Below are 24351 nucleotides of genomic sequence, written 5' to 3'. Positions count from 1 at the left end.
CGCCTACCTGGACGACATTGCTGTGTACAGCCACCAGTGGACCGACCACCTCCGCCACCTGCGGGAGGTTCTACTCGCCCTCCAGCAAGCCGGGCTCACCATCAAGGCCAGCAAGTGCCAAGTTGGCCAAGGGTCCGTGACCTACCTGGGACACCAAGTGGGAAGCGGGCTGGTGGCCCCTCTCCAACTCAAGATTGCTGCCATCCAGGCCTGGCAACCCCCTACGAGCCAAACGGAGGTCCGGGCCTTCCTGGGGCTCACCGGATACTACCGGCGGTTCGTGAAGGACTATGGCAGCATCGTGGGGCCCCTCACAGAGCTCACCTCCAAAAAGAGCCCCAAAACCGTCAACTGGACCCCGGGCTGCCAATCAGCCTTCGAGAAGCTAAAGACCGCCATGTGCACGGCCCCCGTGCTCCAGGCACCCGACTACAGCCGGGAATTCATTGTGCAGACGGACGCCTCCGATCATGGTGTGGGGGCCGTCCTCTCCCAACTCAACGCCGAAGGGGTCGACCATCCGGTGGTCTTCATCAGCAGACGCCTCTTGCCCCGAGAACAACGCTGGAGCACCATTGAGAGGGAGGCCTTCGCCGTAGTCTGGGCACTCAAGAAGCTCCGGCCATACCTCTTCGGCACCCACTTCCGGGTGCAAACAGACCACCGACCCCTGCAATGGCTGATGCAAATGCGGGGGGAGAACCCGAAGCTGTTGCGCTGGTCCATCTCCCTGCAGGGGATGGACTTCACGGTGGAACATCGTCCAGGCCAGGACCACGCCAACGCCGACGGCCTGTCACGCTTTTTCCGCCTCAGCGAGGAGAGTCCCCAGGAAGATGGCTGACTCTCCCCGCCTTCAGCTGGGGGGGACGCATGTTGGACAGGCCGCATGTTCGAGCTGTACCCCCTCCCCGCAATGGGACCAGGACCCTGGCTCTCCCTGCATCCCCAGCCAGAGTCCACCAACGACCACCCAAAGTACCCTGCAATCCCTCCACTACAAGACACCAGCTCCGGACCCAGCTGGCCCGGGTCACCCTCTACCCCACGACATCGACCCGGCCGCCATCTTGGGGCACTGCAGCACGAGGCCGCGTGGCCTCAACTCGACCCTCACCCTGGGCCCGGCCGGGCCCGACATCGAGGCACCAACCTCCCCCCAGGAGGCAGAGTGACCACTTGGCGAGTCAATGGGAGAAGGAATCGTCAACGGCTCTCCTCCGCCAGGTGTCGATCACCCCAGGCCGCCTGGGCGCTGGCTCCACCCCCCTGCTGGGTGTCTGGACTCCCTCATCCCGGACCTCCCGGCCCCCAGGCGCGAGGGTCCGGACATCAAAGGGCGCCAGACCTATAACTGGGGCAGGACCAGACCAGGAAGGCAGTTGTATCCTGGAGTCGAGAGACCCGAGAAGAACTCATCCGTGTCTTGGCCTGCTGGCGCTGCCGCGGCCCTCTGCCTCGTGAAACCATCGTCTTGGCCTGCTGGCGCTGCCGCGCCCTCTGCCTCGTGAAACCATCGTCTTGGCCTGCTGGCGCTGCCGCGGCCCTCTGCCTCGTGAAACCATCGTCTTGGCCTGCTGGCGCTGCCGCGCCCTCTGCCTCGTGAAACCATCGTCTTGGCCTGCTGGCGCTGCCGCGGCCCTCTGCCTCGTGAAACCATCGTCTTGGCCTGCTGGCGCTGCCGCGGCCCTCTGCCTCGTGAAACCATCGTCTTGGCCTGCTGGCGCTGCCGCGGCCCCCTGCCTCGTGAAACCATCGTCTTGGCCTGCTGGCGCTGCCGCGGCCCTCTGCCTCGTGAAACCATCTTGGCCTGCTGGCGCTGCCGCGGCCCTCTGCCTCGTGAAACCATCGACTTGGCCTGCTGGCGCTGCCGCGGCCCTCTGCTTTATGAGACTATCACCTTGGCCTGCTGGCGCTGCCGCGGCCCGATCCACAGACCCTCCAGCTCGAGGATTGTGAGCTCGCCTTTTACCACCACCTGTACCGATCCGGTACTAAGACTGTCCCGCTACCCCCTTTCCCTACAGAGACTAGAAGTGAGAGGACCCCCGGGTCCAAGTTATCCTGTATCGCTGATATCCTTGCCTTAAGAACCTTATATAAAGCCTTGAACTCGACTTGGTGTGGTGCCTGTTTGTGGGGAGGGAGGGTACTTGTCTGTACGATCGCCGGAGACGGTCCCCCTCGGGGATCTCTCCCTCGGTATCCGGCCGACCCTCAGGGTCCCCGTCTAACAGGTATCTTCAGATGAGGTCAGTGTGTGCTGCACTTGTGAGTTGTGGTATCTTCAGATGAGGCAAGTGTGTGCTGCACTTGAGAGTTGTGGTATCTTCAGATGAGGCCAGTGCTGCACTTGTGAGTTGTGGTATCTGAAGATGAGGCCAGTGTGTGCTGCACTTGTGAGTTGTGCTATCTGAGGATGAGGCCAGTGTGTGCTACACTTGAGAGCTGTGGTATCTGAAGATGAGGCCAGTGTGTGCTGCACTTGTGAGTTGTGGTATCTGAAGATGAGGCCAGTGTGTGCTGCACTTGTGAGTTGTGGTATCTGAAGATGAGGCAAGTGTGTTCTGCCCTTGTGAGGTGTGGTATCTGAAGATGAGGCAAGTGTGTCCTGCACTTGTGAGTTGTGGTATCTGAAGATGAGGCCAGTGTGTGCTGCACTTGTTAGTTGTGGTATCTGAGGATGAGGCCAGTGTGTGCTGCACTTGTGAGTTGTGGAATCTGAGGATGAGGCCACTGCGTGCTGCACTTGTTAGTTGTGGTATCTGAGGATGAGGCCACTGCGTGCTGCACTTGTGAGTTGTGGAATCTGAAGATGAGGCCAGTGCGTGCTGCACTTGTGAGTTGTGGTATCTGAGGATGAGGCCACTGCGTGCTGCACTTGTTAGTTGTGGTAGCTGAAGATGAGGCCAGTGTGTGCTGCACTTGTGAGTTGTGGTATCTGAAGATGAGGTCAGTGTGTGCTGCACTTGTGAGATGTGGTATCTTCAGATGAGGCCAGTGCTACACTTGTGAGTTGTGGTATCTGAAGATGAGGCCAGTGTGTGCTGCACTTGTGAGTTGTGGTATCTGAAGATGAGGCAAGTGTGTGCTACACTTGTGAATTGTGGTATCTGAAGATGAGGCCAGTGTGTGCTGCACTTGTGAGTTGTGGTATCTCAAGATGAGGCCAGTGCTGCACTTGTGAGTTGTGGTATCTGAAGATGAGGCCAGCGTTTGCTGCACTTGTGAGCTGTGGTATCTTCAGATGAGGCAAGTGTGTGCTGTACTTGTGAGTTGTGGTATCTGAAGATGAGGCCAGTGTGTGCTGCACTTGTGAGTTGTGGTATCTCAAGATGAGGCCAGTGCTGCACTTGTGAGTTGTGGTATCTGAAGATGAGGCCAGCGTTTGCTGCACTTGTGAGCTGTGGTATCTTCAGATGAGGCAAGTGTGTGCTGTACTTGTGAGTTGTGGTATCTGAAGATGAGGCCAGTGTGTGCTGCACTTGTGACTTGTGGTATCTGAGGATGAGGCCAGTGTGTGCTGCACTTGTGAGTTGTGGTATCTGAAGATGAGGCCAGTGTCTGCTGCACTTGTGAGTTGTGGTATCTGAAGATGAGGCCAGTGTCTGCTGCACTTGTGAGTTGTGGTATCTGAGGATGAGGCCAGTGTGTGCTGCACTTGTGAGTTGTGGTATCTGAAGATGAGGCCAGTGTGTGCTGCACTTGTGACTTGTGGTATCTGAAGATGAGGACAGTGTGTGCTGCACTTGTGAGTTGTGGTATCTGAAGATGAGGCCAGTGTCTGCTGCACTTGTGAGTTGTGGTATCTGAGGATGAGGCCAGTGTGTGCTGCACTTGTGACTTGTGGTATCTGAAGATGAGGACAGTGTGTGCTGCACTTGTGAGTTGTGGTATCTGAGGATGAGGCCAGTGCTACACTTGTGAGTTGTGGTATCTGAAGATGAGGCCAGTGTGTGCTGCACTTGTGAGTTGTGGTATCTGAAGATGAGGCAAGTGTGTGCTACACTTGTGAGTTGTGGTATCTGAAGATGAGGCCAGTGTGTGCTGCACTTGTGAGTGTGGTATCTGAGGATGAGGCCAGTGCGTGCTGCACTTGTGAGTTGTGGTATCTGAAGACGAGGCAAGTGTGTGCTGCACTTGTGAGTTGTGGTATCTTCAGATGAGGCCAGTGCGTGCTGCACTTGTGAGTTGTGGTATCTGAAGATGAGGCCAGTGCGTGCTGCACTTGTGAGTTGTGGTATCTGAGGATGAGGCCACTGCGTGCTGCACTTGTTAGTTGTGGTAGCTGAAGATGAGGCCAGTGTGTGCTGCACTTGTGAGTTGTGGTATCTGAAGATGAGGTCAGTGTGTGCTGCACTTGTGAGTTGTGGTATCTTCAGATGAGGCCAGTGCTACACTTGTGAGTTGTGGTATCTGAAGATGAGGCCAGTGTGTGCTGCACTTGTGAGTTGTGGTATCTGAAGATGAGGCAAGTGTGTGCTACACTTGTGAATTGTGGTATCTGAAGATGAGGCCAGTGTGTGCTGCACTTGTGAGTTGTGGTATCTCAAGATGAGGCCAGTGCTGCACTTGTGAGTTGTGGTATCTGAAGATGAGGCCAGCGTGTGCTGTACTTGTGAGTTGTGGTATCTGAAGATGAGGCCAGTGCTACACTTGTGAGTTGTGGTATCTGAAGATGAGGCCAGTGTGTGCTGCACTTGTGAGTTGTGGTATCTGAAGATGAGGCAAGTGTGTGCTACACTTGTGAGTTGTGGTATCTGAAGATGAGGCCAGTGTGTGCTGCACTTGTGAGTTGTGGTATCTCAAGATGAGGCCAGTGCTGCACTTGTGAGTTGTGGTATCTGAAGATGAGGCCAGCGTTTGCTGCACTTGTGAGCTGTGGTATCTTCAGATGAGGCAAGTGTGTGCTGTACTTGTGAGTTGTGGTATCTGAAGATGAGGCCAGTGTGTGCTGCACTTGTGACTTGTGGTATCTGAGGATGAGGCCAGTGTGTGCTGCACTTGTGAGTTGTGGTATCTGAAGATGAGGCCAGTGTCTGCTGCACTTGTGAGTTGTGGTATCTGAAGATGAGGCCAGTGTCTGCTGCACTTGTGAGTTGTGGTATCTGAGGATGAGGCCAGTGTGTGCTGCACTTGTGAGTTGTGGTATCTGAAGATGAGGCCAGTGTGTGCTGCACTTGTGACTTGTGGTATCTGAAGATGAGGACAGTGTGTGCTGCACTTGTGAGTTGTGGTATCTGAAGATGAGGCCAGTGTCTGCTGCACTTGTGAGTTGTGGTATCTGAGGATGAGGCCAGTGTGTGCTGCACTTGTGACTTGTGGTATCTGAAGATGAGGACAGTGTGTGCTGCACTTGTGAGTTGTGGTATCTGAGGATGAGGCCAGTGCTACACTTGTGAGTTGTGGTATCTGAAGATGAGGCCAGTGTGTGCTGCACTTGTGAGTTGTGGTATCTGAAGATGAGGCAAGTGTGTGCTACACTTGTGAGTTGTGGTATCTGAAGATGAGGCCAGTGTGTGCTGCACTTGTGAGTTGTGGTATCTCAAGATGAGGCCAGTGCTGCACTTGTGAGTTGTGGTATCTGAAGATGAGGCCAGCGTGTGCTGCACTTGTGAGCTGTGGTATCTTCAGATGAGGCAAGTGTGTGCTGTACTTGTGAGTTGTGGTATCTGAAGATGAGGCCAGTGTGTGCTGCACTTGTGACTTGTGGTATCTGAGGATGAGGCCAGTGTGTGCTGCACTTGTGACTTGTGGTATCTGAAGATGAGGCCAGTGTCTGCTGCACTTGTGAGTTGTGGTATCTGAGGATGAGGCCAGTGTGTGCTGCACTTGTGAGTTGTGGTATCTGAAGATGAGGCCAGTGTGTGCTGCACTTGTGACTTGTGGTATCTGAAGATGAGGACAGTGTGTGCTGCACTTGTGAGTTGTGGTATCTGAAGATGAGGCCAGTGTCTGCTGCACTTGTGAGTTGTGGTATCTGAGGATGAGGCCAGTGTGTGCTGCACTTGTGACTTGTGGTATCTGAAGATGAGGACAGTGTGTGCTGCACTTTTGAGTTGTGGTATCTGAGGATGAGGCCAGTGTCTGCTGCACTTGTGAGTTGTGGTATCTTCAGATGAGGCCAGTGTGTGCTGCACTTGTGAGTTGTGGTATCTGAAGATGAGGCCAGTGCGTGCTGCATTTGAGGTATGGTATCTGAAGATGAGGTCAGTGTGTGTTGCACTTGTGAGTTGTGGTATCTGAAGATGAGGCCAGTGTGTGCTGCACTTGTGAGTTGTGGTATCTGAAGATGAGTCCAGTGTCTGCTGCACTTGTGAATTGTGGTATCTTCAGATGAGGCCAGTGCTGCACTTGTGAGTTGTGGTATCTGAAGATGAGGCCAGTGTGTGCTGCACTTGTGAGTTGTGGTATCTGAAGATGAGGCAAGTGTGTGCTGCACTTGTGAGTTGTGGTATCTCAAGATGAGGCCAGTGCTGCACTTGTGAGTTGTGGTATCTGAAGATGAGGCCAGTGTGTGCTGCACTTGTGAGTTGTGGTATCTCAAGATGAGGCCAGTGCTGCACTTGTGAGTTGTGGTATCTGAAGATGAGGCCAGTGTGTGCTGCACTTGTGAGTTGTGGTATCTGAAGATAAGGCCAGTGTGTGCTGCACTTGTGAGTTGTGGTATCTGAAGATAAGGCCAGTGTATGCTGCACTTGTGAGTTGTGGTATCTGAAGATGAGGCCAGTGTGTGCTGCACTTGTGAGTTGTGGAGTCTGAAGTTGAGGCCAGTGCTGCACTTGAGGGTTAGACTGCATGAAGATGAAATCAGTCCTGCTACACTATCACATGTCAGCTGTCCCTGGAGATGACACCAGGTGTGCTAGACCTGAGGGCTGCAGTATTTGAACATGACTCAGAGGTGCAAGAGTTGGGTGTTTGTGGGGGGTCTTCAGTGTGCTAGGCAGTATTGTATCCACTCACCAGTAACGCGCAGGCGTCTGCCACCATCAGCATGTAGAAGACATTGTGCCATCCTGAGGGGGAGATGAGTCCTGCCAGCAGGGGTCCGAGGGCAGCACCTAAAGGATGAAACACGGAGTCAGCACAGCTCTCCTCAGGGGTAACAACCTCCTGACCAGAGATGGGATCATTGCAGTAGGATCCGCCCCCTTCCAAACAACACCCCTCGCCAAAGGTCACCTACCTGCTGCAGAGTCCCCCCCTCAACCATAACTCCTCACAGAAGGAGTTATACCCTGTTTAACTAATGCCCATATACCAGGAGACTGATACCAACTGCAAGGTCCTGCCCCCTCTAAGAATATCAACTTCAAGTTTCTGCCCCTTGGCACCCTCCCTTCCAAGAGGTGAGATAACTGGTGCAGAGTTCACCCCTTCACTATCAGCCCTGACACAAGGTCATATACCCAAGGCAGAGGAAAGGTGGCACTGTAGGGTACAGCGCGGCCCCTTTATCAATCATGAGCGGCGTGATACCCACTGCAGGGTACAGCGCAGCCCCTTTAACAACCACGAGCGGTGTGATACCCACTGCAGGGTACAGCGCGGCCCCTTTAACAATCACGAGCGGTGTGATACCCACTGCAGGGTACAGTGCGGCCCCTTTATCAATCATGAGCGGCGTGATACCCACTGCAGGGTACAGCGCAGCCCCTTTAACAACCACGAGCGGTGTGAAACCCACTGCAGGGTACAGCGCGGCCCCTTTATCAATCATGAGCGGCGTGATACCCACTGCAGGGTACAGCGCAGCCCCTTTAACAACCACGAGCGGTGTGAAACCCACTGCAGGGTACAGCGCGGCCCCTTTAACAATCACGAGCGGTGTGATACCCACTGCAGGGTACAGCGCAGCCCCTTTAACAACCACGAGCGGTGTGATACCCGCTGCAGGGTACAGCGCGGCCCCTTTAACAATCACGAGCGGTGTGATACGCACTGCAGGGTACAGTGCGGGCCCTTTAACAATCACGAGCGGTGTGATACCCACTGCAGGGTACAGCACGGCCCCTTTAACAATCACGAGCGGTGCGATACCCTCTGCAGGGTACAGTGCGGCCCCTTTAACAATCACGAGCGGTGCGATACCCACTGCAGGGTACAGTGCAGCCCCTTTAACAATCACGAGCGGTGTGATACCCACTGCAGGGTACAGCACGGCCCCTTTAACAATCACGAGCGGTGCGATACCCTCTGCAGGGTACAGTGCGGCCCCTTTAACAATCACGAGCGGTGCGATACCCACTGCAGGGTACAGTGCAGCCCCTTTAACAATCACGAGCGGTGTGATACCCACTGCAGGGTACAGCACGGCCCCTTTAACAATGACGAGCGGCGTGACACCATCTGCAGGGTACAGTGCGGCCCCTTTATCAATCAAGAGCGGTGTGATACCCACTGCAGGGTACAGTGCAGCGCCTTTAACAATCATGAGGGGTGTGATACCCCCTGCAGGGTACAGTGCAGCCCCTTGAACAATCACGAGCGGTGTGACACCCACTGCAGGGTACAGCGCAGCCCCTTTATCAACCACGAGCGGTGTGATACCCACTGCAGGGTACAGTGCAGCCCCTTTCACAATCACAAACGGTGTGATTCCCTCTGCAGGGCACAGTGCGGCCCCTTTAACAATCACGAGCGGTGTGATACCCACTGCAGGGTACAGCGCGGCCCCTTTAACAATCACGAGCGGTGTGATACCCACTGCAGGGTACAGTGCGGCCCCTTTAACAATCACGAGCGGTGTGATACCCACTGCAGGGTACAGTGCGGCCCCTTTAACAATCACGAGCGGTGTGATACCCACTGCAGAGTACAGCGCGGCCCCTTTAACAATCACGAGCGGTGTGATACCCACTGCAGGGTACAGTGCGGCCCCTTTAACAATCACGAGCGGTGCGATACCCATTGCAGGGCACAGTGTGGCCCCTTTAACAATCACGAGCAGTGTGATACTCACTGTAGGGTACAGCGCGGGCCCTTTAACATTCACGAGCGGTGTGATACCCATTGCAGGGCACAGTGCGGCCCCTTTATCAATCATGAGCGGCGTGATACCCACTGCAGGGTACAGCACGGCCCCTTTAACAATGACGAGCGGTGTGATACCCACTGCAGGGTACAGCGCGGCCCCTTTAACAATCACGAGCGGTGTGATACCCACTGCAGGGTACAGTGCGGCCCCTTTAACAATCACGTGCGGTGTGATACCCACTGCAGGGTACAGCACGACCCCTTAACAATGACGAGCGGTGTGATACCCACTGCAGGGTACAGTGCGGGCCCTTTAACAATCACGAGGGGTGTGATACCCACTGCAAGGTACAGCGTGGCCCCTTTAACAATCACGAGCGGTGTGATACCCACTGCAGGGTACAGTGCGGCCCCTTTAACAATCACGAGCGGTGTGATACCCACTGCAGAGTACAGCGCGGCCCCTTTAACAATCACGAGCGGTGTGATACCCACTGCAGGGTACAGTGCGGCCCCTTTAACAATCACGAGCGGTGTGATACTCACTGCAGGGTACAGCGCATCCCCTTTAACAATCACGAGCGGTGCGATACCCACTGCAGGGCACAGTGCGGCCCCTTTAACAATCACGAGCGGTGTGATACTCACTGTAGGGTACAGTGCGGGCCCTTTAACATTCACGAGCGGTGTGATACCCACTGCAGGGTACAGTGCGGGCCCTTTAACAATCACGAGGGGTGTGATACCCACTGCAAGGTACAGCGTGGCCCCTTTAACAATCACAAGCGGTGTGATACCCACTGCAGGGTACAGTGCGGCCCCTTTAACAATCACGAGCGGTGTGATACTCACTGCAGGGTACAGCGCATCCCCTTTAACAATCACGAGCGGTGCGATACCCACTGCAGGGCACAGTGCGGCCCCTTTAACAATCATGAGTGGTGTGATACTCACTGTAGGGTACAGTGCGGGCCCTTTAACATTCACGAGCGGTGTGATACCCACTGCAGGGTACAGTGCGGCCCCTTTATCAATCATGAGCGGCGTGATACCCACTGCAGGGTACAGCACGGCCCCTTTAACAATGACGAGCGGTGTGATACCCACTGCAGGGTACAGCGCGGCCCCTTTAACAATCACGAGCGGTGTGATACCCACTGCAGGGTACAGTGCGGCCCCTTTAACAATCACGAGCGGTGTGATACCCACTGCAGGGTACAGCACGGCCCCTTTAACAATGACGAGCGGTGTGATACCCACTGCAGGGTACAGTGCAGCGCCTTTAACAATCACAAGCGGTGTGATACCCACTGCAGGGTACAGCGCGGCCCCTTTAACAATCACGAGCGGTGTGATACCCACTGCAGGGTACAGCGCGGCCCCTTTAACAATCACAAGCGGTGTGATACCCACTGCAGGGTACAGTGCGGCCCCTTTAACAATCACGAGCGGTGTGATACCCACTGCAGGGTACAGCACGGCCCCTTTAACAATGACGAGCGGTGTGATACCAACTGCAGGGTACAGTGCAGCGCCTTTAACAATCACAAGCGGTGTGATACCCACTGCAGGGTACAGCGCGGCCCCTTTAACAATGACGAGCGGTGTGATACCCACTGCAGGGTACAGCGCAGCCCCTTTAACAATCACGAGCGGTGTGATACCCACTGCAGGGTACAGCACGGCCCCTTTAACAATGACGAGCGGTGTGATACCCACTGCAGGGTACAGTGCAGCGCCTTTAACAATCACAAGCGGTGTGATACCCACTGCAGGGTACAGTGCAGCCCCTTTCACAATCACGAGCGGTGTGATTCCCTCTGCAGGGCACAGTGCGGCCCCTTTAACAATCACGAGCGGTGTGATACCCACTGCAGGGTACAGCGCGGCCCCTTTAACAATCACGAGCGGTGTGATTCCCACTGCAGGGTACAGCGCGGCCCCTTTAACAATCACGAGCGGTGTGATACCCACTGCAGAGTACAGCGCGGCCCCTTTAACAATCACGAGCGGTGTGATACCCACTGCAGGGTACAGTGCGGCCCCTTTAACAATCACGAGCGGTGTGATACCCACTGCAGAGTACAGCGCGGCCCCTTTAACAATCACGAGCGGTGTGATACCCACTGCAGGGTACAGTGCGGCCCCTTTAACAATCACGAGCGGTGTGATACTCACTGCAGGGTACAGCGCATCCCCTTTAACAATCACGAGCGGTGCGATACCCACTGCAGGGCACAGTGCGGCCCCTTTAACAATCACGAGCGGTGTGACACTCACTGTAGGGTACAGTGCGGGCCCTTTAACATTCACGAGCGGTGTGATACCCACTGCAGGGTACAGTGCGGGCCCTTTAACAATCACGAGGGGTGTGATACCCACTGCAAGGTACAGCGTGGCCCCTTTAACAATCACGAGCGGTGTGATACCCTCTGCAGGGTACAGTGCGGCCCCTTTAACAATCACGAGCTGTGTGATACCCACTGCAGGGTACAGCGCAGCACCTTTAACAATCACGAGCGGTGTGATACTCACTGTAGGGTACAGTGCGGGCCCTTTAACATTCACGAGCGGTGTGATACCCACTGCAGGGTACAGTGCGGCCCCTTTAACAATCACGAGCGGTGTGATACTCACTGCAGGGTACAGCGCATCCCCTTTAACAATCACGAGCGGTGCGATACCCACTACAGGGCACAGTGCGTCCCCATTAACAATCACGAGCGGTGTGATACTCACTGTAGGGTACAGTGCGGGCCCTTTAACATTCACGAGCGGTGTGATACCCACTGCAGGGTACAGTGCGGGCCCTTTAACAATCACGAGGGGTGTGATACCCACTGCAAGGTACAGCGTGGCCCCTTTAACAATCACGAGCGGTGTGATACCCTCTGCAGGGTACAGTGCGGCCCCTTTAACAATCACGAGCTGTGTGATACCCACTGCAGGGTACAGCGCAGCACCTTTAACAATCACGAGCGGTGTGATACTCACTGTAGGGTACAGTGCGGGCCCTTTAACATTCACGAGCGGTGTGATACCCACTGCAGGGTACAGTGCGGCCCCTTTAACAATCACGAGCGGTGTGATACTCACTGCAGGGTACAGCGCATCCCCTTTAACAATCACGAGCGGTGCGATACCCACTACAGGGCACAGTGCGTCCCCATTAACAATCACGAGCGGTGTGATACTCACTGTAGGGTACAGTGCGGGCCCTTTAACATTCACGAGCGGTGTGATACCCACTGCAGGGTACAGTGCGGGCCCTTTAACAATCACGAGGGGTGTGATACCCACTGCAAGGTACAGCGTGGCCCCTTTAACAATCACGAGCGGTGTGATACCCACTGCAGGGTACAGTGCGGCCCCTTTAACAATCACGAGCGGTGTGATACCCACTGCAGGGTACAGCGCAGCACCTTTAACAATCACGAGCGGTGTGATACCCACTGCAGGGTCCAGTGCGGCTCCATTAACAATCACGAGCGGTGTGATACCCACTGCAGGGTACAGCGCAGCACCTTTAACAATCACGAGCAGTGTGATACCCACTGCAGGGTACAGCGCGGCCCCTTTAACAATGACGAGCGGCGTGATACCCACTGCAGGGTACAGCGCAGCCCCTTTAACAATCACGAGCGGTGTGATACCCTCTGCAGGGCACAGTGCGGCCCCTATAACAATCACGAGCGGTGTGATACCCACTGCAGGGTACAGCGCAGCCCCTTTAACAATCACGAGCGGTGTGATACCCACTGCAGAGTACAGCGCGGCCCCTTTAACAATCACGAGCGGTGTGATACCCACTGCAGGGTACAGTGCGGCCCCTTTAACAATCACGAGCGGTGTGATACTCACTGCAGGGTACAGCGCATCCCCTTTAACAATCACGAGCGGTGCGATACCCACTGCAGGGCACAGTGCGGCTCCATTAACAATCACGAGCGGTGTGATACCCACTGCAGGGTACAGCGCAGCACCTTTAACAATCACGAGCGGTGTGATACCCACTGCAGGGTACAGCGCGGCGCCTTTAACAATCACGAGCGGTGTGATACCCACTGCAGGGTACAGCGCGGCCCCTTTAACAATCACGAGTGGTGTGATACCCACTGCAGGGTACAGTGCAGCCCCTTTAGCAATCACGAGCGGTGTGATACCCACTGCAGGGTACAGTGCGGCCCCTTTAACAATCACGAGCGGTGTGATACCCACTGCAGGGTACAGTGCGGGCCCTTTAACAATCACGAGGGGTGTGATACCCACTGCAGGGTACAGTGCGGGCCCTTTAACAATCACGAGGGGTGTGATACCCACTGCAGGGTACAGTGCGGGCCCTTTAACAATCACGAGGGGTGTGATACCCACTGCAGGGTACAGTGCAGCCCCTTTAACAATCACGAGCGGTGCGATACCCACTGCAGGGTACAGTGCAGCCCCTTTAACAATCATGAGCGGTGTGATACCCACTGCAGGGTACAGCGCAGCACCTTTAACAATCACGAGCGGTGTGATACCCACTGCAGGGTACAGCACGGCCCCTTTAACAATCACGAGCGGTGTGATACTCACTGCAGGGTACAGCGAGAGCACCTTTAACAATCACGAGCGGTGTGATACCCACTGCAGGGTACAGTGCAGCCCCTTTAGCAAACACGAGCGGTGTGATACCCACTGGAGGGTACAGTACAGCCCCTTTAACAATCACGAGCGGTGTGATACCCGCTGCAGGGTACAGCGCAGCCCCTTTAACAATCACGAGCTGTGTGATACCCACTGCAGAGTATAGCGGGGACCCATGAACCATCACGAGCGGTGTGATACCCACTGCAGGGTATGACGCGGCCCCTTTAACAATCACGAGCGGTGTGATACCCACTGCAGGGTATAGCGCAGCCCCTTTAACAATCACAGCGGTGTGATAACCACTGCAGGGTACAGCGCAGCCCCTTTAACAATCACGAGCGTCGTGATACCCACTGCAGGGTACAGCACGTCGCTTTTAACAATCACGAGGGGTGTGATACCCACTGCAGGGTACAGTGCAGCCCCTTTAACAAACACGAGCGGTGTGATACCCACTGGAGGGTACAGTACAGCCCCTTTAACAATCACGAGCGGTGTGATACCCACTGCAGGGTACAGCGCAGCCCCTTTAACAATCACGAGCGGTGTGATACCCACTGCAGGGTACAGCGCAGCCCCTTTAACAATCACGAGCGGTGTGATTTCCACTGCAGGGTACAGCGCAGCCCCTTTAACAATCACGAGCGTTGTGATACCCACTGCAGGGTACAGTGCAGCCCCTTTAACAAACACGAGCGGTGTGATACCCGCTGCAGGGTACAGCGCGGCCCCTTTAACAATCATGAGCAGTGTGATACCCACTGCAGAGTACAGCGCGGCCCCTTTAACAATCACGAGCAGTGTGATACCCACGGCAGGGTACAGCGCGGCCCCTTTAATAATCACAAGCGTTATAATACCCGCTGCAAGGTACAGCACGGCCCCTTTAACAATCACAAGCGGTGTGATACCCACTGCAGGGTACAGTGCAGCCCCTTTAACAATCACGAGCGGTGTGCTACCCACTGCAGGGTACAGTGCAGCGCCTTTAACAATCACGAGCGGTGTGATACCCACTGCAGGGTACAGCGCGGCCCCTTTAACAATCACGAGCGGTGTGATACCCACTGCAGGGTACAGCGCAGCCCCTTTAACAATCACAAGCGGCGTGATACCCACTGCAGGGTACAGCGCGGCCCCTTTAACAATCACGAGCGGTGTGATACCCACTGCAGGGTACAGTGCAGCCCCTTTAACAATCACGAGCGGTGTGATACCCGCTGCAGGGTACAGCACGTCCCTTTAACAATCACAAGAGGTGTGATACCCATTGCAGGGTACAGCGCAGCCCCTTTAACAATCACGAGCGGTGTGATACCCACTGCAGGGTACAGCACGGCCCCTTTAACAATGACGAGCGGCGTGATACCCACTGCAGGGTACAGTGCAGCCCCTTTAACAATCACGAGCTGTGTGATACCCACTGCAGGGTACAGCGCGGCCCCTTTAAGAATCACGAGGGGAGCGATACCCACTGCAGGGTACAGCGCAGCCCCTTTAACAATCGTGAGCGGTGTGATACCCACTGCAGGGTACAGTGCAGCCCCTTTTAATTCTTATCAGTGGGGTGATCCCACTGCAGGCTGCAGTGTAAGCCCCTATATCCTTTACCAGAGATATGGTACCTACTGCAATGTGCAGCCATTAAACCTTATTGTTGGTGGGATGCTTACTGCAGTGTGCAGTGCAGGCTCCTTCAATCTTCAACAAAAGTGTAGCACCTAACACAGGATACAGGTCCCTCCAGCCAAACCCCACTTGGCCCCTTTCTTATCATGCACCTCCCTCCCAAAGGTGAACAAACAGGAAAGTGGAAGGAGTGGGGATACTCAGCAATGAACGCTGAAGTGGCTACACTCACCTACAGACCCTCACTCTCACATAATAAACATGCAGAGGCTCTACTACAAAACCAGGAAAGCAGACTGCTCCAGAGCATGCAGGCTTGTGATAACAGACCTGGAGTACAGGCACTCATCTACAGACCTGGAGTAAAGGCACTCATCTACAGCCCTGGAGTACAGGCACTCGCCTACAGACCTGGAGTACAGGCATTCATCTACAGACCTGGAGTACAGGCACTCATCTACAGACCTGGAGTACAGGCACTCATCTACAGACCTGGAGTACAGGCCCTCATCTACAGATCTGGAGTACAGGCACTCATCTACAGACCTGGAGTACAGGCACTCATCTACAGACCTGGAGTACAGGCACTCATCTACAGACCTGGAGTACAGGCCCTCATCTACAGATCTGGAGAACAGGCACTCATCTACAGCCCTGGAGTACAGGCACTCGCCTACAGACCTGGAGTACAGGCACTCGCCTACAGACCTGGAGTACAGGCACTCATCTACAGACCTGGAGTACAGGCACTCATCTACAGACCTGGAGTAAAGGCACTCATCTACAGCCCTGGAGTACAGGCACTCGCCTACAGACCTGGAGTACAGGCACTCATCTACAGACCTGGAGTACAGGCACTCATCTACAGACCTGGAGTACAGGCACTCATCTACAGACCTGGAGTACAGGCCCTCATCTACAGACCTGGAGTACAGGCACTCATCTACAGACCTGGAGTACAGGCACTCATCTACAGACCTGGAGTACAGGCACTCATCTACAGACCTGGAGTACAGGCACTCATCTACAGACCTGGAGTAAAGGCACTCATCTACAGCCCTGGAGTACAGGCACTCGCCTACAGACCTGGAGTACAGGCACTCATCTACAGACCTGGAGTACAGGCACTCATCTACAGACCTGGAGTAAAGGCACTCATCTACAGCCCTGGAGTACAGGCACTCGCCTACAGACCTGGAGTAAAGGCACTCATCTACAGACCTGGAGTACAGGCACTCATCTACAGACCTGGAGTACAGGCACTCAACGACAGACCTGGAGTACAGGCACTCAACGACAGACCTGGAGTACAGGCACTCAACGACAGACCTGGAGAACAGGCACTCGTCTACAGACCTGGAGTACAGGCACTCATCTACAGACCTGGAGTACAGGCACTCGTCTACAGACCTGGAGTACAGGCCCTCATCTACAGACCTGGAGTACAGGCCCTCATCCACAGACCTGGAGTACAGGCACTCGTCTACAGACCTGGAGTACAGGCCCTCATCTACAGACCTGGAGTACAGGCCCTCATCTACAGACCTGGAGTACAGGCACTCAACGACAGACATGGAGTACAGGCACTCAACTACAGACCTCTACAGACCTGGAGTACAGGCATTCAACTACAGACCTCTACAGACCTGGAGTACAGGCCCTCATCTACAGACCTGGAGTACAGGCACTCGTCTACAGACCTGGAGTACAGGCCCTCATCTACAGACCTGGAGTACAGGCCCTCATCTACAGACCTGGAGTACAGGCACTCGTCTACAGACCTGGAGTACAGGCCCTCATCTACAGACCTGGAGTACAGGCCCTCATCTACAGACCTGGAGTACAGGCCCTCATCTACAGACCTGGAGTACAGGCACTCAACGACAGACCTGGAGTACAGGCACTCAACTACAGACCTCTACAGACCTGGAGTATAGGCCCTCATCTACAGACCTGGAGTACAGGCACTCATTTACAGACCTGGAGTACAGGCACTCACCTACAGACCTGGAGTACAGGCGCTCACCTACAGACCTGGAGTACAGGCACTCATCTACAGACCTGGAGTACAGGCCCTCATCTACAGACCTGGAGTACAGACACTCAACTACAGACCTCTACAGACCTGGAGTACAGGCACTCATCTACAGACCTGGAGTACAGGCACTCTTCGACAGACCTGGACTACAGGCACTCATCTACAGACCTGGGGTGCAGTCACTCGCCTACAGACCTGGAGTACAGGCCCTCATCTACAGACCTGGAGTACAGGCACTCATCTACAGACCTGGAGTACAGGCACTCATCTACAGACCTGGAGTACAGGCACTCACCTACAGACCTGGAGTACAGGCACTCACCTACAGACCTGGAGTACAGGCACTCGTCTACAGACCTGGAGTACAGGCACTCGTCTACAGACCTGGAGTACAGGCACTCGTCTACAGACCTGGAGTACAGGCACTCGTCTACAGACCTGGAGTACAGGCACTCGTCTACAGACCTGGAGTACAGGCACTCATCTACAGACCTGGAGTACAGGCACTCATCTACAGACTTAGAGTACAGGCACTCGTCTACAGACCTGGAGTACAGGCACTCAACTACAGACCTGGAGTACAGGCACTCGTCTACAGACCTGAAGTACAGGCACTCATCTACAGACCTGGAGTACAGGCACTCATCTACAGACCTGGAGTACAGGCACTCATCTACAGACCTGGAGTACAGGCACTCGTCTACAGACCTGGAGTACAGGCACTCATCTACAGACCTGGAGTACAGACACTCATCAACAGACCTGAAGTACAGGCACTCGTCGACAGACCTGGAGTACAGACACTCATCAACAGACCTGGAGTACAAGCACTCGTCTACACACCTGGAGTACAGGCACTCATCTACAGATCTGGAGTACAGGCACTCATCTACAGACCTGGAGTACAGGCACTCATCTACAGACCTGGAGTACAGGCACTCGTCGACAGACCTGGAGTACAGACACTCATCTACAGACCTGGAGTACAGGCACTCATCTACAGACCTGGAGTACAGGCACTCGTCTACAGACCTGGAGTACTGGCACTCGTCTACAGACCTGGGGTGCAGACACTCGCCTACAATCTTGAGTACAGGGTGTAGACACTCATCTACAGACCTGGAGTACAGGCACTCATCTACAGACCTGGAGTACAGGCACTCATCTACAGACCTGGAGTACAGGCACTCATCTACAGACCTGGAGTACAGGCACTCGTCGACAGACCTGGAGTACAGGCACTCATCGACAGACCTGGAGTACAGGCACTCATCGACAGACCTGGAGTACAGGCACTCATAAACAGACCTGGAATACAGGCCCTCATCTACAGACCTGGAGTACAGACACTCAACTACAGACCTCTACAGACCTGAAGTACAGGCACTCATCTACAGACCTGGAGTACAGGCACTCTTCGACAGACCTGGACTACAGGCACTCATCTACAGACCTGGGGTGCAGTCACTCGCCTACAGACCTGGAGTACAGGCCCTCATCTACAGACCTGGAGTACAGGCACTCATCTACAGACCTGGAGTACAGGCACTCATCTACAGACCTGGAGTACAGGCACTCACCTACAGACCTGGAGTACAGGCACTCACCTACAGACCTGGAGTACAGGCACTCATCTACAGACCTGGAGTACAGGCACTCTTCGACAGACCTGGACTACAGGCACTCATCTACAGACCTGGGGTGCAGTCACTCGCCTACAGACCTGGAGTACAGGTCCTCATCTACAGACCTGGAGTACAGGCACTCATCTACAGACCTGGAGTACAGGCACTCATCTACAGACCTGGAGTACAGGCACTCACCTACAGACCTGGAGTACAGGCACTCACCTACAGACCTGGAGTACAGGCACTCATCTACAGACCTGGAGTACAGGCACTCTTCGACAGACCTGGACTACAGGCACTCATCTACAGACCTGGGGTGCAGTCACTCGCCTACAGACCTGGAGTACAGGCCCTCATCTACAGACCTGGAGTACAGCCACTCATCTACAGACCTGGAGTACAGGCACTCATCTACAGACCTGGAGTACAGGCACTCACCTACAGACCTGGAGTACAGGCACTCACCTACAGACCTGGAGTACAGGCACTCATCTACAGACCTGGAGTACAGGCCCTCATCTACAGACCTGGAGTACAGACACTCAACTACCGACCTCTACAGACCTGGAGTACAGGCACTCATCTACAGACCTGGAGTACAGGCACTCTTCGACAGACCTGGACTACAGGCACTCATCTACAGACCTGGGGTGCAGTCACTCGCCTACAGACCTGGAGTACAGGCCCTCATCTACAGACCTGGAGTACAGGCCCTCATCTACAGACCTGGAGTACAGGCACTCATCTACAGACCTGGAGTACAGGCGCTCACCTACAGACCTGGAGTACAGGCACTCACCTACAGACCTGGAGTACAGGCACTCGTCTACAGACCTGGAGTACAGGCACTCGTCTACAGACCTGGAGTACAGGCACTCGTCTACAGACCTGGAGTACAGGCACTCGTCTACAGACCTGGAGTACAGGCACTCGTCTACAGACCTGGAGTACAGGCACTCGTCTACAGACCTGGAGTACAGGCACTCATCTACAGACCTGGAGTACAGGCACTCATCTACAGACTTAGAGTACAGGCACTCGTCTACAGACCTGGAGTACAGGCACTCAACTACAGACCTGGAGTACAGGCACTCGTCTACAGACCTGGAGTACAGGCACTCATCTACAGACCTGGAGTACAGGCACTCATCTACAGACCTGGAGTACAGGCACTCATCTACAGACCTGGAGTACAGGCACTCGTCTACAGACCTGGAGTACAGGCACTCATCTACAGACCTGGAGTACAGACACTCATCAACAGACCTGAAGTACAGGCACTCGTCGACAGACCTGGAGTACAGACACTCATCAACAGACCTGGAGTACAAGCACTCGTCTACACACCTGGAGTACAGGCACTCATCTACAGATCTGGAGTACAGGCACTCATCTACAGACCTGGAGTACAGGCACTCAACTACAGACCTGGAGTACAGGCACTCATCTACAGACCTGGAGTACAGGCACTCGTTGACAGACCTGGAGTACAGACACTCATCTACAGACCTGGAGTACAGGCACTCATCTACAGACCTGGAGTACAGGCACTCGTCTACAGACCTGGAGTACTGGCACTCGTCTACAGACCTGGGGTGCAGACACTCGCCTACAATCTTGAGTACAGGGTGTAGACACTCATCTACAGACCTGGAGTACAGACACTCATCTACAGACCTGGAGTACAGGCACTCATCTACAGACCTGGAGTACAGGCACTCATCTACAGACCTGGAGTACAGGCACTCGTCGACAGACCTGGAGTACAAGCACTCATCTACAGACCTGGAGTACAGGCACTCATCGACAGACCTGGAGTACAGGCACTCATTGACAGACCTGGAGTACAGGCACTCATAAACAGACCTGGAATACAGGCACTCGTCTACAGACCTGGAGTACAGGCACTCATCTACAGACCTGGAGTACAGGCACTCGTCTGCAGACATGGACTAAAAGCACTCGTCTACACACCTGGAGTACAGGCACTCATCTACAGACCTGGAGTACCGGCACTCGTCTACAGACCTGGAGTACAGGCACTCGTCTACAGATCTGGAGAACAGGCACTCATCGACAGACCTGGAGTACAGGCACTCGTCTACAGACCTGGAGTAAAGGCACTCATCTACGGACCTGGAGTACAGGCACTCATCTACAGACCTTGGGTGCAGACACTCGCCTACAAACTCGAGTACAGGCTGCAGACACTCATCTATCTACAGGGCGGGCCGCAGACACTCATCTACAGACCTGGGATGCAGACACTCACCTGCAGACCTGAGTACTGACGCCCATCTACAGACCTGGCGTGCAGACACTTGTCTACAGACCTAAGCACAGACACTCATCTACATACCTGGGGTGCACTCACTCACCTACAGACCTGAGTACAGACACTTATCTACAGACCTGGGGTGCAGGCACTCATCTACAGACCTGAGCACAGACACTCATCTACAGACCTGGAGTACAGGCACTCGTCTACAGACCTGGAGTACAGGCACTTGTCTACAGACCTGGGGTGCAGACACTCATCTACAGACCTGAGTACAGGCACTCGTCTACAGACCTGGAGTACAGGCACTTGTCTACAGACCTGGGATGCAGACACTCATCTACAGACCTGAGTACAGACACTCGTCTACAGACCTGGAGTACAGGCACTCGTCTACAGACCTGGGGTGCAGACACTCATCTACAGACCTGAGTACAGACACTCGTCTACAGACCTGGGGTGCAGACACTCACCTACCATCTCGAATACAGACGTTCACCTACAGACCCGAGTACAAGCTGCAGACACTCATCTACAGAGCAGGGTGCAGCCACTTGCCTACAGACCCCAGTAAAGACACTCATCTACAGACTCGGGGTACAGAAGCTCACCTACTGACCCGAGGACAGACACACATCTACAGAACCAGGGTGCAGACACTCAGCTACAGACCCGAGTACAGACACTCACCAGAGACCCGAGTACAGATACTCGCCTTTGGACCCGAGTACCAACACTCATCTACAGGACCAAGTACAGACACTCATATACAAATATGGGGTGCAGATATTCACCTACAAACTCAAGTACAGATGCTCACCTAAAGACCTGAGTACAGACCCTCATCTATAGAACCGAGTACAGACGCTCATTTACAGACCTGGGGTGCAGACACTTGCGTACAGAGCAGGGTGCAGACGCTCACCTACAGACCCAAGTAAAGACACCCATCTACAGAAACTGGGGTGCAGACACTCGCCAACAAACTTGAGTACAGATGCTCACCAACAGACCCGAGTACAGGGTGCAGACCCTCATCTACAGAGCAGGGTACAGAAGCTCACCTACAAGCCTGAGTACAGACCACTCATCTACAGACCTGGGGTGCAGATACTCATCTACAGACCTGGGGTGCAGACATTCACTCACAAACTCAAGTACATATGCTCACCTAAAGATCTGAGTACAGACACTCATCTACAGACCTGGGGTGCAGACACTCGTCTACAGACCTGGAGTACAGGCACTCATCTACAGACCTGGAGTACAGGCACTCGTCTGCAGACATGGACTAAAAGCACTCGTCTACACACCTGGAGTACAGGCACTCATCTACAGACCTGGAGTACCGGCACTCGTCTACAGACCTGGAGTACAGGCACTCGTCTACAGATCTGGAGAACAGGCACTCATCGACAGACCTGGAGTACAGGCACTCGTCTACAGACCTGGAGTAAAGGCACTCATCTACGGACCTGGAGTACAGGCACTCATCTACAGACCTTGGGTGCAGACACTCGCCTACAAACTCGAGTACAGGCTGCAGACACTCATCTATCTACAGGGCGGGCCGCAGACACTCATCTACAGACCTGGGATGCAGACACTCACCTGCAGACCTGAGTACTGACGCCCATCTACAGACCTGGCGTGCAGACACTTGTCTACAGACCTAAGCACAGACACTCATCTACATACCTGGGGTGCACTCACTCACCTACAGACCTGAGTACAGACACTTATCTACAGACCTGGGGTGCAGGCACTCATCTACAGACCTGAGCACAGACACTCATCTACAGACCTGGAGTACAGGCACTCGTCTACAGACCTGGAGTACAGGCACTTGTCTACAGACCTGGGGTGCAGACACTCATCTACAGACCTGAGTACAGGCACTCGTCTACAGACCTGGAGTACAGGCACTTGTCTACAGACCTGGGATGCAGACACTCATCTACAGACCTGAGTACAGACACTCGTCTACAGACCTGGAGTACAGGCACTCGTCTACAGACCTGGGGTGCAGACACTCATCTACAGACCTGAGTACAGACACTCGTCTACAGACCTGGGGTGCAGACACTCACCTACCATCTCGAATACAGACGTTCACCTACAGACCCGAGTACAAGCTGCAGACACTCATCTACAGAGCAGGGTGCAGCCACTTGCCTACAGACCCCAGTAAAGACACTCATCTACAGACTCGGGGTACAGAAGCTCACCTACTGACCCGAGGACAGACACACATCTACAGAACCAGGGTGCAGACACTCAGCTACAGACCCGAGTACAGACACTCACCAGAGACCCGAGTACAGATACTCGCCTTTGGACCCGAGTACCAACACTCATCTACAGGACCAAGTACAGACACTCATATACAAATATGGGGTGCAGATATTCACCTACAAACTCAAGTACAGATGCTCACCTAAAGACCTGAGTACAGACCCTCATCTATAGAACCGAGTACAGACGCTCATTTACAGACCTGGGGTGCAGACACTTGCGTACAGAGCAGGGTGCAGACGCTCACCTACAGACCCAAGTAAAGACACCCATCTACAGAAACTGGGGTGCAGACACTCGCCAACAAACTTGAGTACAGATGCTCACCAACAGACCCGAGTACAGGGTGCAGACCCTCATCTACAGAGCAGGGTACAGAAGCTCACCTACAAGCCTGAGTACAGACCACTCATCTACAGACCTGGGGTGCAGATACTCATCTACAGACCTGGGGTGCAGACATTCACTCACAAACTCAAGTACATATGCTCACCTAAAGATCTGAGTACAGACACTCATCTACAGACCTGGGGTGCAGACACTCGTCTACAGACCTGGGGTACAGACACTCATCTACAGACCTGGGGTACAGACACTCATCTACAGACCAGGGGTGCAGACACTCATCTACAGACCTGAGGTGCAGACACTCATCTACAGACCTGAATACAGACACTCATCTACAGACCTGGGTAGCAGATGCTCGCCTAAAGACCCGAGTACAAACACTCGCCTACAGACACCGGTAAAGACACTCATATACAGAAACTGGGGTGCAGACACTCGCCAACAAACTTGAGAACAGATGCTCACCAACAGACCCGAGTACAGGGTGCAGACACTCATCTACAGAGCGGGGTGCAGCACTCACCTAC

General features: G+C 54.3%; 1 protein-coding gene across 1 annotated transcript in view; it reads right to left on the bottom strand.

Annotated features, from left to right (window-relative positions):
* The window catches only part of SLC37A1 (solute carrier family 37 member 1), a 273159-nt gene that overhangs the window by 20114 nt on the left and 228694 nt on the right, over positions 1 to 24351 (bottom strand). The window contains exon 18 of the mRNA XM_078656374.1: positions 6967 to 7064. Within this exon, the coding sequence (XP_078512500.1) occupies positions 6967 to 7064 (98 nt within the window). The remainder of the gene's footprint in view (positions 1 to 6966; positions 7065 to 24351) is intronic.

Source organism: Lissotriton helveticus, chromosome 8 (assembly GCF_964261635.1).
Source record: "Lissotriton helveticus chromosome 8, aLisHel1.1, whole genome shotgun sequence".
Taxonomy (NCBI): domain Eukaryota; kingdom Metazoa; phylum Chordata; class Amphibia; order Caudata; family Salamandridae; genus Lissotriton; species Lissotriton helveticus.
This window is presented reverse-complemented; position numbering and strand designations above follow the sequence as displayed.